Source organism: Sceloporus undulatus, chromosome 3 (assembly GCF_019175285.1).
Source record: "Sceloporus undulatus isolate JIND9_A2432 ecotype Alabama chromosome 3, SceUnd_v1.1, whole genome shotgun sequence".
Classification (NCBI taxonomy): Eukaryota; Metazoa; Chordata; class Lepidosauria; order Squamata; family Phrynosomatidae; genus Sceloporus; species Sceloporus undulatus.
Window position 1 is genome coordinate 160,319,017 of NC_056524.1, and position 16,226 is coordinate 160,335,242.

General features: G+C 39.0%; 2 protein-coding genes across 3 annotated transcripts in view; one reads left to right on the top strand and one right to left on the bottom strand.

Moving 5' to 3' along the window:
- The window catches only part of SHLD2 (shieldin complex subunit 2), a 124,505-nt gene that overhangs the window by 43,439 nt on the left and 64,840 nt on the right, over positions 1-16,226 (bottom strand). The gene's annotated exons all lie outside the window — the stretch shown is intronic.
- The window catches only part of GLUD1 (glutamate dehydrogenase 1), a 37,478-nt gene that overhangs the window by 6,483 nt on the left and 14,769 nt on the right, over positions 1-16,226 (top strand). Inside the window, exons 2-4 of the mRNA XM_042456105.1 lie at positions 11,647-11,727; positions 13,009-13,064; positions 14,706-14,769. Of these exons, the coding sequence (XP_042312039.1) occupies positions 11,647-11,727; positions 13,009-13,064; positions 14,706-14,769 (201 nt within the window). The remainder of the gene's footprint in view (positions 1-11,646; positions 11,728-13,008; positions 13,065-14,705; positions 14,770-16,226) is intronic.

Here is a 16,226-nt window from a genome sequence, read left to right on the forward strand (position 1 = left end):
TTTCACATAAATCTGTCTACTAGGCATTCCATTGTCACCATTTATTTCATGTGTGGATGCCAAAAGAAGAACAATGAATAGAAATTTGTCACATCTCTGGAATGTAATAGGAAGTTCTGCGGGTCTGGCAATGACATACTGAGATACTTCTGCTCCTGTCTGCAGTGTTGTTCTTTCTAGCTCAGTAGAGTACAATCAGCCCTCCTTATCCATGGATTTTTAATCCACGGATTCAAGCATCCATGGCTTGAAAACATTTTTTTAAAAAAGTATAAATTCCAAATATCAAACCTTGATTTTCCATTTTACATAAAGGACATCATTCTGCTATCCCATTGTATTTAATACTCTGGTTTCTCTTCAGATCGTATAAATCTTTCGTATTTAATAGGCCTTGAGCATCCACAGATTTTGTTATCCACAGAGGGTCCTGGAACCAAACGCCAGCAGATAACAAGGGCCCACTGTAGAAGCCAAACTCAAGGCGGTGGGTGCTTGTAACATGCTACACTTCAGACTTTTGACATTATTGTCAAAAGGGTTGGTTATGTATCCACTGGAGAAATCTTTTACAACAAAGGTTACAGCTGGAATGCCAAAATTACCAAAAAGTGCCTTCAGTGGAGATTGAAGCAGCTTTGAACAGCTAACCTATTCACTTATCACAAACTGTTTTTGAAACTTTCCCAAGACCTACTATGTTACCAGCAAATGCGTTCGTGACATTTCTTTTTGCAGAGGGAGATGCTCACATTTTAAATTTTTTAATAATGTGCATCTCTAAATACTACTTGCCAAAGAAAGCCCTATGAAATTTACCCTATGAAAACTCTATGAAAACCTGCAGGTGAGTTGAAGACACACATGCCCCTCCCCCACATAGTGATACTTGATAATCTTTTGATAATGGGCTTATTGATAAAGGGCTTCCCTTGCCTGGTTTCTTCTATAGCAGCCAGTCCCTGCTTGGTGTCCACCAGATTTGTAGGCTTGCTCCTATCACTACACTCAATTAGTAACCATTGGTCATGCTGGCTAGGAATGATTGAATTTGTAGTCTGAGGAGCACCGTGTCTGGTGTAAAAGAAATGCAGTATTTTGGTCAGCTTATGATAATTAGTTTCTAAAATATGCCATAAACCTTGGGGGTACATAGGGTAAGGTAAACATTGTGCTTTAAGTAAATGCACAGATAGCAAAGTAAATTTGGCTTTTCTTGTTTGCATTCTGCATAGCTGAAAGAAATGATTAATCTAGGATGGAACAACTACTAAGCTGAAAGATAAGACCTGCTGTTTATCAGGATCAGTGTTAAATTCTCTGGAGATTAAAGTCAAAGGGTCAAAGAAGCGGAGTTTTTTAAAGGCTCACATGCATTAAATTATCAGTCTGTACAAGACATATTTTAAATATTTCTGTCACCTCTCAATAACTATGGCTTGTCAAAATTTCCAAATAATTTAGAATGCTATGCATGTTAATTTTTTTCATACCCTTATTCCTGAGGATCTTTAATTATAGATGTAATGGTATGGAAACTGCAACCATCTACATGCAAGCCATGCGATTTATTATGGGGCAGTGGCTCTCATAATAGTGAATATTCTCGTAGTGCTTTCAGGCTTTTCAGAACTCTTTAAATAAAATACTTAGTCCTCACAAATCTGCAACAGATATAGTATCTCTGTCATGCAAATCTGAATAGTGGCTCAAGTGTTGTCAATGGCTTGTGCAAAAAAAAAAGTGGTATTGTGGACTGCATACCCAAAACAGGGTCAACATAAATAGTAAAGCAAAACTCTTGATATATTTCGTATATGACCTCTATCAGTTGCAGACAATGATTAGATCCAGCAAATAGTGCTTCCTACCATATTTAATCTTTCAGAACTATTTCAGTGTTGCCTAACCAAATTTGTCCATTTTGAACCTGAACAGAAGCTGGAATACAATAAAATGTTAGGATTTAGGCAGTGGCAAATCTTATCTGAACAAATATTTCTAAGACAACCTCGTGAGAGTTTTGCCTTAGATAAACGACTTGAAGGCATACAACAATAACACTTTCCCAAAGTTTTCTATAGAATTTGGAAAAGGTATACTTCTGAAAAGTGTGTTCAAAAATGTAGGCGCTTGAAACCATGTATGTCTCTGTGTGTATGCACAGATCATTCAGTGAAAAATGAGTAATTTGCGCAGATGTCTGTATTTGAAAGTGTCACAGATGCATACATCTGAAGCATGTACAGAGATATTTTGAAAAATATGCATGAAAAATAGAAACCAATTTTTATAGTAATTTAAAAAAAAAACTTACACTGAATTGGGATGGATCAAATTTTAGCAATAAAAAAGTCAAGCATCACTGGTTTCATCCATTCCTATTTAGAACCTGGGTTTGGGCTTTTAGATACAATTTTTTAAAATAATTTTTATTAAATTAAAAACACATTCATTAAACATACATACAAAACAAAATAACATATATTCATATATACAGCCATACAAAGTAGCAAATCAGACATATAATGTTCAAACATTCCCCAAAGAATCTTCCTATCTACAAAGCTTCTACCTTTGTTTCTGTCTATAGCTCTTCTCTGACCTTCTCAAACTCCAAACTCCAATTTTTGACCCTGAAGAACTGCAGAATATGAAGTACTGAAGAAACCTGTTATTAACGATAAAAATGGAATTTCATTTGACTGCTTGCTAAGTCTCAAATTGTTTTGATAAACTGTTAATAGCTGGGGGGTTTTCTTGGTGAGTTTTGCTAAACAGAATACTGTAATGTGCTTCCTTCTTAGTTTGAACTGATGGAAATAACTACAGGCTTATATAAAAATATAATTTTTCTGATTTTCTTCAAGAGTTGTCGGCCACATGCTCTTCATTATTTTAGCAAATAATGCGATACGGTACTTTGCTTTGGTTCTTTTAAGTTACTCTGCTAGTAGTTTACATTTTTCTTCTAATGGCTAAAGCTAAAGCATGTTACAAATCCCATAGACCTGAATGAGATTTACTCCATAATGAAGATGTTGAGTATTTTGACCTGATTGATTGGCTTTGCCTGTTTTCAAAATGCAGTAATTAAAAGGCTGTAAGGTTGGACTGTGCGATTATAAGCTCTCTACAGAGAGACAGATAAAGAAAGAATCCATTTTAATGTAATTCTTGGCAGTTGGGGCATTCTTTGGAGCTGGGCAACAGTTTATAACTGATAAAAATGTTTCTCCAAGTTTCCATTCTGCCTACTTGATTGTGTGCTCAGAGGCGGTGCTTTACAGGAAACCACAGCTGCTCTTGTTCATCATATGGACAGCTGCCTAGAGAACTAAATGTATCCAAATAGAGTACAGGAAATAGGACTTAGCAGTGTACAGCAAATTTTGGTGAAAGCTGCCTGCCTTCTCTTTGCAAAACTGTATGGGAAGTTTTAGGTATAGAACCTGAAAAGAAAATCAGTCCGATAATAATTCACAAATCTGACCTATTCCCATTATTAGTGAGAGTAGATAGTCTGGAGACTTGGTTCAAACAGGAAATCTCCTCCAGCAATAATAAGCATTTTATACCATCTCAAACTTGCATATTGCAATGATTTCTAATAAGCTTCACATTGCAGCCACTATAAAAAGAGTGCTTTTTAACTGAGTGCACCTATGGAGCAAAACATAAACTATTCAACAGTCAGTTCCATAATTTAACATCACAATTATCTTTTGAATTATTGCTAAGAAAGTAAAATATTAAAAGCTGTTCTTTCACTCAAGTGAATTTTTTTTTAAATGCTGTGCCTAGACAAAAGATACTTGTAAATTATTGTTCTGTGCTTTCAAATCATTTCCAGCTTATGGCAACCCAAAGGTGAACTTATGACAGGGTTTTCTTGGCAAGATATTTTTCAGAGGGTGCTTGCCTTCCTCAGAGGCTCAATGCTAACTTGGTGCACTCTAGGAAGATCAAAAATTTAGTTCAGTAATATTTTCACATGTGACATTTAGAACAAGTTTTTTTTTTTGCAAATGATTTGTCTAATTTTACTGTACATATCAAACACAGAGAAATGTCATTTTTAAATTGAATGTGTATTTTGGAAAATGTCACAGAGGTAGGAATTGGAAAATCAGTTAACAGCGTTACCATATATACTTGTGTATAAGTCGACCTCACATAATATTTCAGCACCCACTTGGCTGACACCTTCTGCATAGCCAAGTAGTGCTTATGGATTACATGCCCCAATGCATTCCTGGGATATCTCTAGTGTTTCATCAACTGTTTTAGCTGTGATTCACTGATCTGCACAAACATGCTCAACAATTTCAGGAACTGACACTGTTGAACGCCTCTCAGACTTTGCTGCATCTTCTGTTTCAAAATCTCCAGGGTGAAAATCGGCACACCACTTTGTCACAGTTGAGTATGATGGATACTTGTCACTCAGTGTTTGCATCATACACTCATGGATTTCCTTGGGAATTTTCTTCTATAGGAATAGGAACTTCATGTCAGCCTGGAGTTCAGCACTTGAAAATTCCATACTTTTTTTGGACATGGTTCTGTCATCGATCTGAGAAAATCAGACATTAGAGCTATGATCCTGCAAATTGGCAATATAGAATCCAAAACAACACTATTTCAAGTTATAGTGGCAAAAATTACACTCTGATTTTGGGAAGTGGATCAGACTGAGAATTTTTCAGCACCCTCTCATAATTATTTCTTTTCTTTTTGATACTATTGAGACCAAACTGCATATGGAGGTCTCCTTAGGATTGGGATTCTCCTTGGGAATGGGTTGCATTTTTACAGGGAGCAGTACTGAGCTATCTGAACAAAGGGGAAGACTGGAGTTTCTGTAACATTTCCCCCTTAGGCTATCTTTCTGCTATAAATAATATTCCTGTGATTATTTTACAGAGGAACAGAACAGCCTGAGGGGAAGAAATTAAGAAGCCCCTTTCCTTTCTGTCTGTCTCTTTCAATGTTTGCATACCAGTGGAAAAAACTGTCCACAAATACAACAGTGGGATTGGTAACTGTGGTTTCACTTACCTGTGTCTGGGGAGGAGGAGGGGAAATGTCTCTGGGCATCTGGAGGTCCTCCAGGCCGTGTCCATGGTCAACATCTGGCAAAAATATAGAATGGGGTTGCCAGGCATTTTGGAGACACATATACAAAGAATCATAGAGTTGGAAGGCATCTCGGGAACCATCGAGTCCAATCCACTGTTTGATGCACAGTCTTCAGCTAAAGCAGCCCCAGAAAGTAGCTGTCCAGCCTCTTTTAGAAGATGTCCAGAGGAGATCCTACTACTTCTCTAGCCAATTTATTCCCTTGCCAAACCACTCGTATTGTCAAAAAGTACCTTCTGATGATCAATCAAAATCTACTCACTTGTAATGTCAAGCTATTAGATGTGATCCTACTTTCTGGAACAGCAGAGAACAGGCCTGTCCCTCCATTCTGTGACAACCCTTGAAGTGTTTAAAGAGTGCAATCATGTCACACCTCAATCTTCTCTTCACCAAGCTAAAAATGCCCAGCTCCTTTAGCCTTTCCTCCTATGTTTTGTTCTCCATACCTCTTATCATCCTTGTTGGCCTTCTGTGAACCTGTTTCAACATGCCGAAATTGTTCTTCAATGAGGCACCCAGATATCAGTGCAGTACTACAGAAGGAAAAATGAAATGAAGGTGATTGAACAAACTAGGCTAATGCTAAATTAAAAAATCCAGTGAGGTATATTATAATTAGCTGAGAAAATGGCGGGGGGGGGGGGAGAGATTTGAATACTGTACATACTTGTGTACAAGTCAACCACGTGCATAAGTGGAGGGAAAGTTTTAGGACCAAAATCATAAATTTAGATATGACCCGTGGATAAGTCGAGGGTAAAGTTTAGAAGCATGTGACAAAGATGTAAAGGACAAAACAAAAGGAAAGCACCACTTCCCTCCTTCCTTCTCCTGGCCACCAAACACCACTTCTCTGGTGCTGGAGGAGAAAGTTTTAACATCTGATTGGGAAGAGAAAGAAAGTGGGTTGTTTGGTGGTCAGGGCAGATCCAGAGGAGGATAGGATGGGAAAGTTTTAACATCTGATTGAGAAGGGAACCACGTCTTTCTCACATGCACAGATACACATTCCTGCCTCAGCAGCTCTTATAGAAATCATTGCCAAGGCACGGAGAGTGGGGCAGAGCTTTTATCAGGACCTTTCTAAGCAGTATTGCTGCTCTAATGGATATACAAGTCAACACAGGATTTTAGGGTGAATTTTGGGCATAAATTTTTCGACTTACAGTTGAGTATATACAGTAAATGCTTTAAATTATGGGATAAATATATGCTGTCTGCCTTCACTTTTGAACGGAGAAGTAGTGAGCTTCTTGAGCTATTTACTTAATACTGTTGCTGTAGTAGCTAGCCAGGTTTTTCATCATTGATATTTGCCAGCTGAATTTTGACCGTAGTTACTGAACAGTTATATTGAGTAGTTACATTGGTGCAATATAGATACAGTTAAGGGGAAAATGTGTTAAAGCATCTAGCTCAAGAAGCTCACTAGAGATATGATGAGGAAAACAGTTAAAACAAGACAAAGTAAGTGATAGAAGGTGCTCAAAACCAGAGGAACTTGGGAACTGTAGTGATGCCATATGTAGTTGTCATATTATTGTTGAAATAACTGAATATGTTGAAATAACTGGATGGAATTTTGAATATATGAAACTGGGTCGATAAATAAATAAAAAACATTTAGTTTCCCCATTGGCTGTTTTCTCACAAAGGGAAGTTACAGTATATTCCTCATCAGTTTGTTTATATTTACAAAGTAACTTCCACTGATGCTGTATCGCAGAGGAAGGTGAATTTAATAAATCATGATGTCTCTTCTGTTAACTTTGGGTGTGCCAGCAAAAAAACCTCAGCTTAACAAGCAAGATTCTGAGCTGCTTCCAGTGGAATGCATTTTGCCGGGCTATGAGTCATTCTGTAATTTGAGATTTCCCTAACAGAAAAACATCTTTTGTCCTAAGGGTTTTAAAGAGTATCATAGCAGTACTGTATACTTCTGAAGAGGAAGTGTTTACCATGTAATTTCCATATAGATCTTTTTTTAGTGCTTCTCCAGTGGAGTTGCTTCAGCTTCATAAAATGGTGGGTAGTTATGTTAGTGTGCTTGTTTCAAAACATAAAACATCAGTGAACTGTCTGTGAAAAGGCCTGAAGCAGTTTTTTCTCGTGCTCTTCTTCAAGCACAACAAAGGGACAAGTTACTCATATTCATGCATCTAGTTACTAATATTCACACATCTGGTCTTCTAGCCAATTAAATGTAAGGGGGAGATGTGTATGTGGCTACTTCCTCCCACAAAAAAGTGTCACAATTTCAGCAGTATATTATTTATTACAACCATCCCTCCCCACTCCATTGACTTTGTACAATACTGAGACTGCTTACAGAAGGTTCAAGGAATTGTAGAAATAGTCATCTCTAATTAGCAAACTAGGAATTATGAAGTAATCTTCCAATAAGGAGAGGCAGGATACAAATAAATATTTTGTTGTTGTTGTTATTATTATGGTATGAGGAGGACTCATTGGAAAAAACCAATAATGCCAAGAAAGGTAGAGGGAAGCAGAAAGAGAGGAAGGCTGCATGCTAGATGGATGGACTCTGTTAATGGAGGCCTCTCTGTTAGGGAGGTCACAGGTATGAGTTTGCAAGAACTAAGCAGAGCAGTGAAGGACAGGTAGTCTTGGAGATGTCTCATCAACAGGGTTACCATGGGTCAGGATTAATTCAAGGGCAGTTAACAATTATTATTATTATTAACCTTTATTTATAAAGCGCTGTAAATTTACACAGCGCTGTACATACAATACAAAACAAAAACTGATTCTGTAGATCCCCCCCCCCCTGAAGTCTTTCCTGCTTCCTTTGACTTGCTGATTAGTTTCACAGCTCTTTTCTCCATTATTCTTGGACTCAGTCAAACTGGAAAAAGAAAAAAAAATTGGCTGAAAACATGGCTGTATGAGAAATATTCTGATTCATTTTGTTGCATGGATGACTCAAGTCTTTTTTTCACTATAGTGAGATAAATCTGTGCATCTTGTCTAGCATGACTGGTGAACAGTGGGTGCTCATTGTGACTACAGTGGGCCAATGGTGTCAGTTGGGGTTTGGTTCCAGAACCTCCTGTGGATACCAAAAACCATAGATGCTCATTATATACAATGGCTTAGTAAAATAGTGCCCCTTGTACAAAATGACAAAATTGAGATTACTTTTGGAATTTATATTTTTAAAAAAATATTTTATAGTCACGGCTTGTTCAATTCGTGGATGAAGAATCTGTGGATACAGAGGGCCATCTGTAGTTTGCATACATTGTTTTTTGTGGGGTTTGCGGGCTATGTGGCCATGTTCTAGCAGAGTTTCTTTCTGACGTTTCACCAACATCTGTGGCTGGCATCTTCAGATGCTGGCAAAATATCAGAAAGAAACTCTGCTAGAACATGGCCACATAGCCCGCAAAACCCACAAAAAACTATGGATGCCGACCATGAAAGCCTTCAACTTTACTTTGCTTACATTGTTTTTCTGCTTTCATGAGTTTTCAGCATGAAGGAATGCTTCTCTTCTCAAAACAAATAAAATCCTCTCATTTGAATCTAGCTCAGCAAACTTGTAACTTACAGTAATAAATGACCATTGTTGAGCCTGTTGCCTTGATTAGTTGTTGATGATTGGGATCTCATAAATAAGCTGGCACACAGAAAGCATGGCTCAGTTTCTTGTGCTTTGGAAGGGCTGAAATGGTAAACATTGGCTACCTCTAGAAAAGAGTTTTCCGTCTGCACTTGTACAATCTAAATCTCTGACACTTTAAAAAAATGATTTGTGGTGATTCTGTTCCTTCAAGTAATTTCTGACTTGATGACCCTCTGTTAGGGCTTTCTTGGCAGGATTTGTTCAGAGGCAGTTTGCCTTTGCCTTCGCGAGAGGCTGAGAGTGTGTGATATGTCCAAGGTTATCCAGTGGATTTCCAGGGCCGAGTGGAGATTTGAACCCTATCTCCATATTCGTTGTACAATGCTAAAACCTCACTAAACCACACTAAAAGTGGTTTATCTATATAAGCAATTAGTTTCTCTAGACAAATAAAGAGGAATGTTAACTCAGAAACTGCTCTTTGAGCACATGATGCCAAAGTTGGTAGTGGAATGCTTCTGTTCAGAATGTAAGAGGTACACAGAACTACACAGACCTACAGAATGGGTAGTTCTCATTCCATACTACTAGCTTACCCCATTATGCTTCTACATTTATATTTTCTAGTGGCATCTTCAGTTTCAAACCATAAAAGGGAAAATCACCAACCCTGTAGAACAGAAATGAGGAGTGTCTTCAAACTCTTATGATTCTATGCTTCTGTGATTCTAGAGGAAATATCTATAGCAAATTTTCAGTGTTGTAGTAGTAGAATTTAGATACATTCAGTGAAACTCCAGGGTAAGAAATTCAGGACAGACAAAAGTGCTATGTAGTTGACACAATCTATTAGTAAAGCTATGGAATTCACTTTCTTGGGATTTGGTATGGTGGCCACCAAGTCAGATAACTTTAAATGGGATATGAACTACAACAAACCAACTCTCTGCCTTGAGAACCCCTATGGGGCCCATCAGCTTTAAAAAAAATACCACCCCACCCCACCCCCTGCCAATTAAATAATGGTCTGGTTGTATTGTTTGGGTGGAGGGATTGTAAAGGCTAAAATACTACAGAGGCATGTCAATGTAACTGAAAAGATGAATTGCTCCTGTAGAAAGATTCCAATAGAGGCAGTTTACCATTTTTGGCTAAAAATGTGGTTTATGAATCTAGAGGGATGGAGGCCTAAAAACAGCCTTGGGGGACATTGCAAGCCTGAAGACCACATTTTGTCCATCCCTGCTTTAAAAGGAGACTAAGAAATTCATGGAAGATAAGTCTACTTGTGAATGCAAGTCATGGTTGTCTTACCTCTAGGAGGTGAAACATGATGGGCCTGGAAAGCAACAGCCCTTGTCTGCTGATTGTGTGCTTCCTGTGGACATCTCATTGTTCACTATGGAAAATAAGATGCACCAAAACAACCTTTTATCTGATACAGCAGAGCTGCTCTTATGTTCCTTGAGAGAGCCATGTCCAGTGAACAATATTTTTAATTTGTAATAGTTCCCCATATAGTTCATTTTCAGGATACAACGCTGAAAGGAAAACCTTATGACCAAATTTCATCTTAAATCCAGATGTAGTTAGAATCATAGAGCTGGAAGAGACCCCAAGGGCCATCAGCATTACCCCCTGCCATGTATTCCCAACAGATGTCCATCCAGCCTCTATTTAAAGATTTCCAGAGAAGGGGACTCCACCCCACTCTGAAGGAGTGTGTCCCACTGTTGAACAGCTCTGTCAGGAAGTTCTTCCCAATATTGAGATGGGATCTCTTTTCCTGTAGTTTGAATCCATTGCTTGGTGTCCTAGCCTATGGAGCAGCAGAAACTAAGCTTGCTCCATCCTCAAAATGACATAACTTCAAATATTTAAACATGGGACATAGTATGCCAAGTGAGGTCTGACCAAAGCAGAACAGAGTGGCACTATTACTTCTCTTTAAGTTTTGCCCCAGCTCTCTAATCTGTTATGATCATTTTGAATTCTGATCCTGTCTTCTGGGGTGTTAGCAACACCTCCTAATTTAGTGCCAAGAGATCATAATTGTATAGTATTAGAAACTTGTTTTTCTACATTACCCTCCCCCCTCCAATTTCTGTAGTCTTCCAAGAATAGCTGTGAGATTGAGTGGATTACTTTAGCTAAAATAGTACTTCTTAGTTGTTTGTGGAGTGATCTGGACACCTTGGACATTCAGAAGTAATTAATGGTTCTTTTTTAAATGAAAATCTTCCCACTTCCCCAATAGCCATTCAGTTCTACTCCATATAATCAAGAGATGGAAGAGAGAATTCTTTATGCTCAAGCATTTTAGAAATGCATGGAGTTGCCATAAATTGACCGAAGATTTGAATACACACAAACATATTTTGGAGCAGAAATTATTCATTGTGGCTTTGGACATTACAAATGAGCACTGCCAACCACTTGTGTTGTTATGTCCCATATTATGCTTGTAACTTTCAAACTACCCACTAATAGCCAGTGTGGAGACATGGATGCACCGGTGCATAAAAGCAAGAATTATTCTTTCTAAAACATTACAAAATAGATGCCAGAACTGCAGTGCAGCTTACACAAATGCCCATAGCTAATTGTGTCAGTAAGCTTCTTGCCATACGTATTAATTGTTTTAATCTAGGAGGGTATTGAATTTCCCCTTCTAAATCTAGGAGAGCTATTGAATCCCCAGATGACTGTGTTGCATGCAGATTTAGGATCTCTTTGTCTGTCTTCAGAGAACTGTACAAAATTAGTGACATGGAGCTTTTCCCAAAGAGTTTCTTTTGGAGTGCTTCCTGCAAAAATAACAAGCTTGATCTCCATCTTTGTGGTTTATTTCTGCTTCTTATGTGAAAGGATATTAATTATATTGGGGCTAATGTTGTTCCTGTTTCTCTTAACAGGCATTCGTTACAGTACAGAAGTGAGTGTTGATGAAGTGAAAGCTCTGGCTTCTCTAATGACATACAAATGTGCAGTGGTTGGTAAGTACAGTAATGCTTGTCAAGGTGCATATCTAATCCCTCATTCTTTGTTGATGCTAAATAAGAATCTTAAGTTAATTCATAAGATCATTTTAAATCTTAAAAGTTTGCATATATACACATACAGTTGCGCCCTTGAGACCATATTCGCGCCCTTGAGACTCATGGTTTCAATCAGTCACAAGGTCAAGGCCACTAATATGACCATTCCTTCTCCCTTCCCCTTGGGCAGCCCAGAGAGAGATTGGGGAGGTAAAGGCAGGAGGTACCTTGCATCCTCTCTTTGGGCTGCCCAGGGAAAGAATCAGGGAGGCAAAGGATCTTGGAGGGGCTAAGGCACCTCTTGCCTTCTCCTTCCAATCCTCTCCTTGGGCTGCACAAAGAAAGCATGGGAGGCAAAGGTCAGAGCAGCCAAGGCACCTCTTGCCTTCTTCTCCCCTATCCTTTCTTTGGGCTGCCCAGGGAAAGAATCGGAGAGGAAATGAGTCTTGGAGGGGCCAAGGCACCTCTTACCTTCTCCTCCCCAATCCTCTCCTTGGGCTGCCCAGGGAAAGGATTGGCAAGCAGAGGCAGGGAGCCAATTAAAGGGACGAGTGGGTGTGGAAAAAAGGAGCACACACTGCTGCTCCTTTTCCCCTGCTTACTCTTCCCTTTAACTGGCTTTTAAGTTGGAAGTCGAGTTATTGGTGATCTTTCCATATTTGCATGGGTTTCATTCCTCTAACCCCCTCGGATATGGAGGGAGGAGTGTGTGTGTGTTTGTGTGTATGTGTGTGTGTAGGCTTTCAAAGGTTTAAAATAGAAGTATGGAACATGTAGTTTTGTCAAGTGCTGGATTGCAGTCCATGTCAGCTCTATTTGGCATAGCCAGTTGTGAGGGATGACATCCGTTGCAGAATTACATATTTTTCTTTCAGTTCTGCTTGATTTGTTTTTTGCTTAGTATTTTGCTTAGTATGAAAAGAAATTCAAAGTTAGCACTGAATTAGTTTCCTGGGACGACAGTAGAGACTACTGTATATACTCGTTTATGAGTCAAGAAATTTATGCCCAGAAATTGATCCCAAAATCCTGGGTCATTTATAGGTCAATATGGTAATGCCGATGATAGCTTTCCTCCCCACTTTTCCCTTCATGCCTGCTAATGGGCTGCTGGAAGCAGATAGAGTGCAAAATGATTTTTATTTCTATGGGAGCAACAGTATGTTTGTTCACTTTCAGTTACTCTTACTCTGCACTATTATCAATTGTTTTAACATAAACACAATATTTTCTTTTCAGATGTGCCGTTTGGTGGTGCAAAGGCTGGTGTTAAGATCAATCCTAGAAATTATACAGTAAGTCCACACAACATAGAAATATGCTTTCACCCAGCATGTTTAGGTTGTCTAATTTGAGTAGTAGTGGGTCCTGATGTTTTTACTGTACAGTATACATTCTTGACAAGGCCAATGTGGTTTAGTGAGTTGAGTATTGAACTATGGTGTCAAGCAGACTGGCTGGGAAGTGGCAAACGCATATGCCCAGCCCTGATCTGGGCCGCTGCCATGGTTTTGAACCGGGCCAGCAAAAAGAGGGGTATTTTACTGTTCCTTTTCGGCCTGGTTCTTGTGAAAAGAGGTGGGTGCGGTGCAGCTTCTGGCCGGATTCGGGGCGTGTGGCGTGTAAATGCCACATCCCCAACATGACCCGGAACCGGCACTTTTGGCCTATCTGTTTCAGGGGTATGACTGTGTAGACCAGGTTTGAAATCCCTGCTCAGCCATGGAAACCCACTGGGCAACTTTGAGCAAGACACACTTATTTAGCCTCAGAGGGAGGGACTAGAAAATCGCAAGTACATTTCTATACCACTTATCAGTGCACTTAACCACTCCCTAAGCGGTTTATGAAGTGTAAACTAATTGCCCCCAACAAGCTGGGTATTCATGTTAGTGGCTTTGGAAGGATGCAAACCTGAGTTGAGCTTGAGCCCCTGGGTTAAACTGGCAATCTTCTGGTTTGTGAGTGAGTGGTTGCAGTACAGGCTCTATTTAAAAAAAAATCCTTCTTGCCAAGAAAACCCTTGCCTTAATGTTACCATAAGTCAGAAACAACTTGAAGGCACAAAACAACAATAATACATTCTTGATATGGATATACATTCTTGATATGCTTTTACTGTACACATTCGTGATATGGAGAGACTAATCAAGAGCAATATATTGAAACATTCTGAGGCAAAAAGATAGTTCAGAGCCTCCTGTGTTTCATGTAAGAGTGCCTGGGGGCTCACCAATCTTGTCTGAGCTTAATAGCCAGCTAGACTTTAAAGATTCACCAAAGATTCTTTGCCCAAATTGTTGGGATGCTTTATCTGATAGTGTGCTGTTCTTCAAACACTTTACAAAATTGGGTTTAATCAGCTCCCCTTACCACTCCAAACTTTAAAGTTGCAGCAAGTAATCATAGGAGGAACTTCCTGACAGTAAGGGTTGTTCGACAGTGGAACTCCCTTGGAGTGTAGTGGAGTCTCCTTCCTTAGAGGTCTTCAAACAGAGGCTGGATGGCCATCTGTCGGGATGCTTTGATTGTGATTTCCTGCATGGCTGAATGGGGTTGGACTGGATGGCCCTTGTGGTCTCTTCCAACTCTACGATTCTATGATTCCTACAATTGTGCTGCAGTTCCAAGGTGTTTATGACACTTTAGAAGCATGAAAACTAGCCCCAACTCTTCCCAAAACAGCCAGACAGCAGAACAGGCAGAAGGGCTGGTCCCTAGAGTTGCATTCCATTTCCATGGTGCATCTGAAGCAAGCAGAGCAGTGGGGCTGATACTCTTTCACAAGCTGAGTTGTCGCAATGTGACTAAGGCTAGAAAAGCAAATGGAATGGAAACATGTTGTGCATACCTTAACTTGGTAACATTTTAACAGATGTAACAGTGATTGCTGTTTTATGAACTGGATTTAAAATGTGTTTTTATTATTGTTACAGGATAATGAATTGGAAAAAATTACAAGACGGTTTACTATAGAACTAGCAAAGAAAGGCTTTATTGGTATGTAATGGTGGCAGTTACTGCCCATATTTCTGTGAGAAAGGTGATCTAGCTATAGTCTTTGCTTTCATTCCTCCATAAAAGTAAAAGGAGTCACTTGGCTTGCCCCAGGTTATTCAAGTAGGATAGTGTAACTATTCTCCCCACAAAGACATATGTTGAGAGGAGATATGGCTTTCTCTTTGAGCTGCTTTACTTGATGGATAATTGTATATGAAGGAACATCTAATCATATGAATTCCTATTATAGTCCAGAGTAGTACAGTCTAGACATGGTTTTCTATCTCATTGAGAATTGAGAGTGCAACTTGCCAATTACCACTTCCCATCCTCTCAGCTTCATTGTTGAACAGAGGGTTGCCTAAATTCTCACGCAACATACCCAATACTGTCTGTTCCCCCATATTAATTGCATAGTGGATTTTAATTTAGCAAGTTCCCCAACTTCCTGAGAAAGAGAATGATTAACTCTTGTTTTAAAAAGTGAAGCATTTTATGTGAGAACCTAAGACTTGGTCCTGCTGAACTAGATGAGTACTTATATATTTTGTTACTTCTTATTCCTACTCTTACTCTTGTGAAAACCTCTTACTCCTTACTCCTACTCCCCAGCCCTGGGCAGGAGGCAGAGAAAAGTATCAAATTCTAGGCAAATGTAAGGTCATAGGCATGCCTAAAGTAACTCTTTGATTCTGAGCATAGTGTGCTGCACACACAAATATTTTAAAACGGTTTAATCTCTGATAACAGTCAGTCCATAGTTTGATTATACACAGTGAATGCCATCTTTTATTTGTGTTCAGCTGTCAGTTTTGGTTGTTAAAATTTAGGTCTTAAGTAAATGTCTTTCTGTTCTAACCCTGTCTCTATAACTATACATAAAGGCTCAGATCCTATGATAGTTAAGAAGAAAAGCTTTCCATCCCATCCCTGTGCAGTTACTTGAGTCCCTCCCAACACCTCTCCATGGAGTCTAAAATTTCCTTAGATTGATTTAGGATCCAGACCAGGGTCTCTTTGTTTTAATCTCATCTCTTCTGTACTTATAACAGATTTTGCTTCCCTTGCTAAGAATTCAAAACACCGTGTTTGCTTTGTTAATGCGCCTATATTGAGACTACAGCATTGTTACTAAATAGCTAATAGTTGTGTAAACTTAATGCATCTCTTCTAAATTGCTCAGTTTGCAGTCTTCCTACTCTGTTAGCTTTTCATCCTAGTGTAAACTCTGCCTGTATCAAAGGAAGTTGAGGAAGGAAATTGAAACTCCACCTCATCGCAAACCAAAAAACACAAGGCTTTGTAATACTGCTTCAGAATACACAGTGGGTGCTGCTATCTGACACTGTGCTTTTCAGCTTTTATAATGCCACTTACAGTGTGCACTAATGCTTGAATTGCTGCTTTTTTAAAATTGCTTTTGTAAGCTTTTTGTCAACATTGTAAGAAATCTTAAT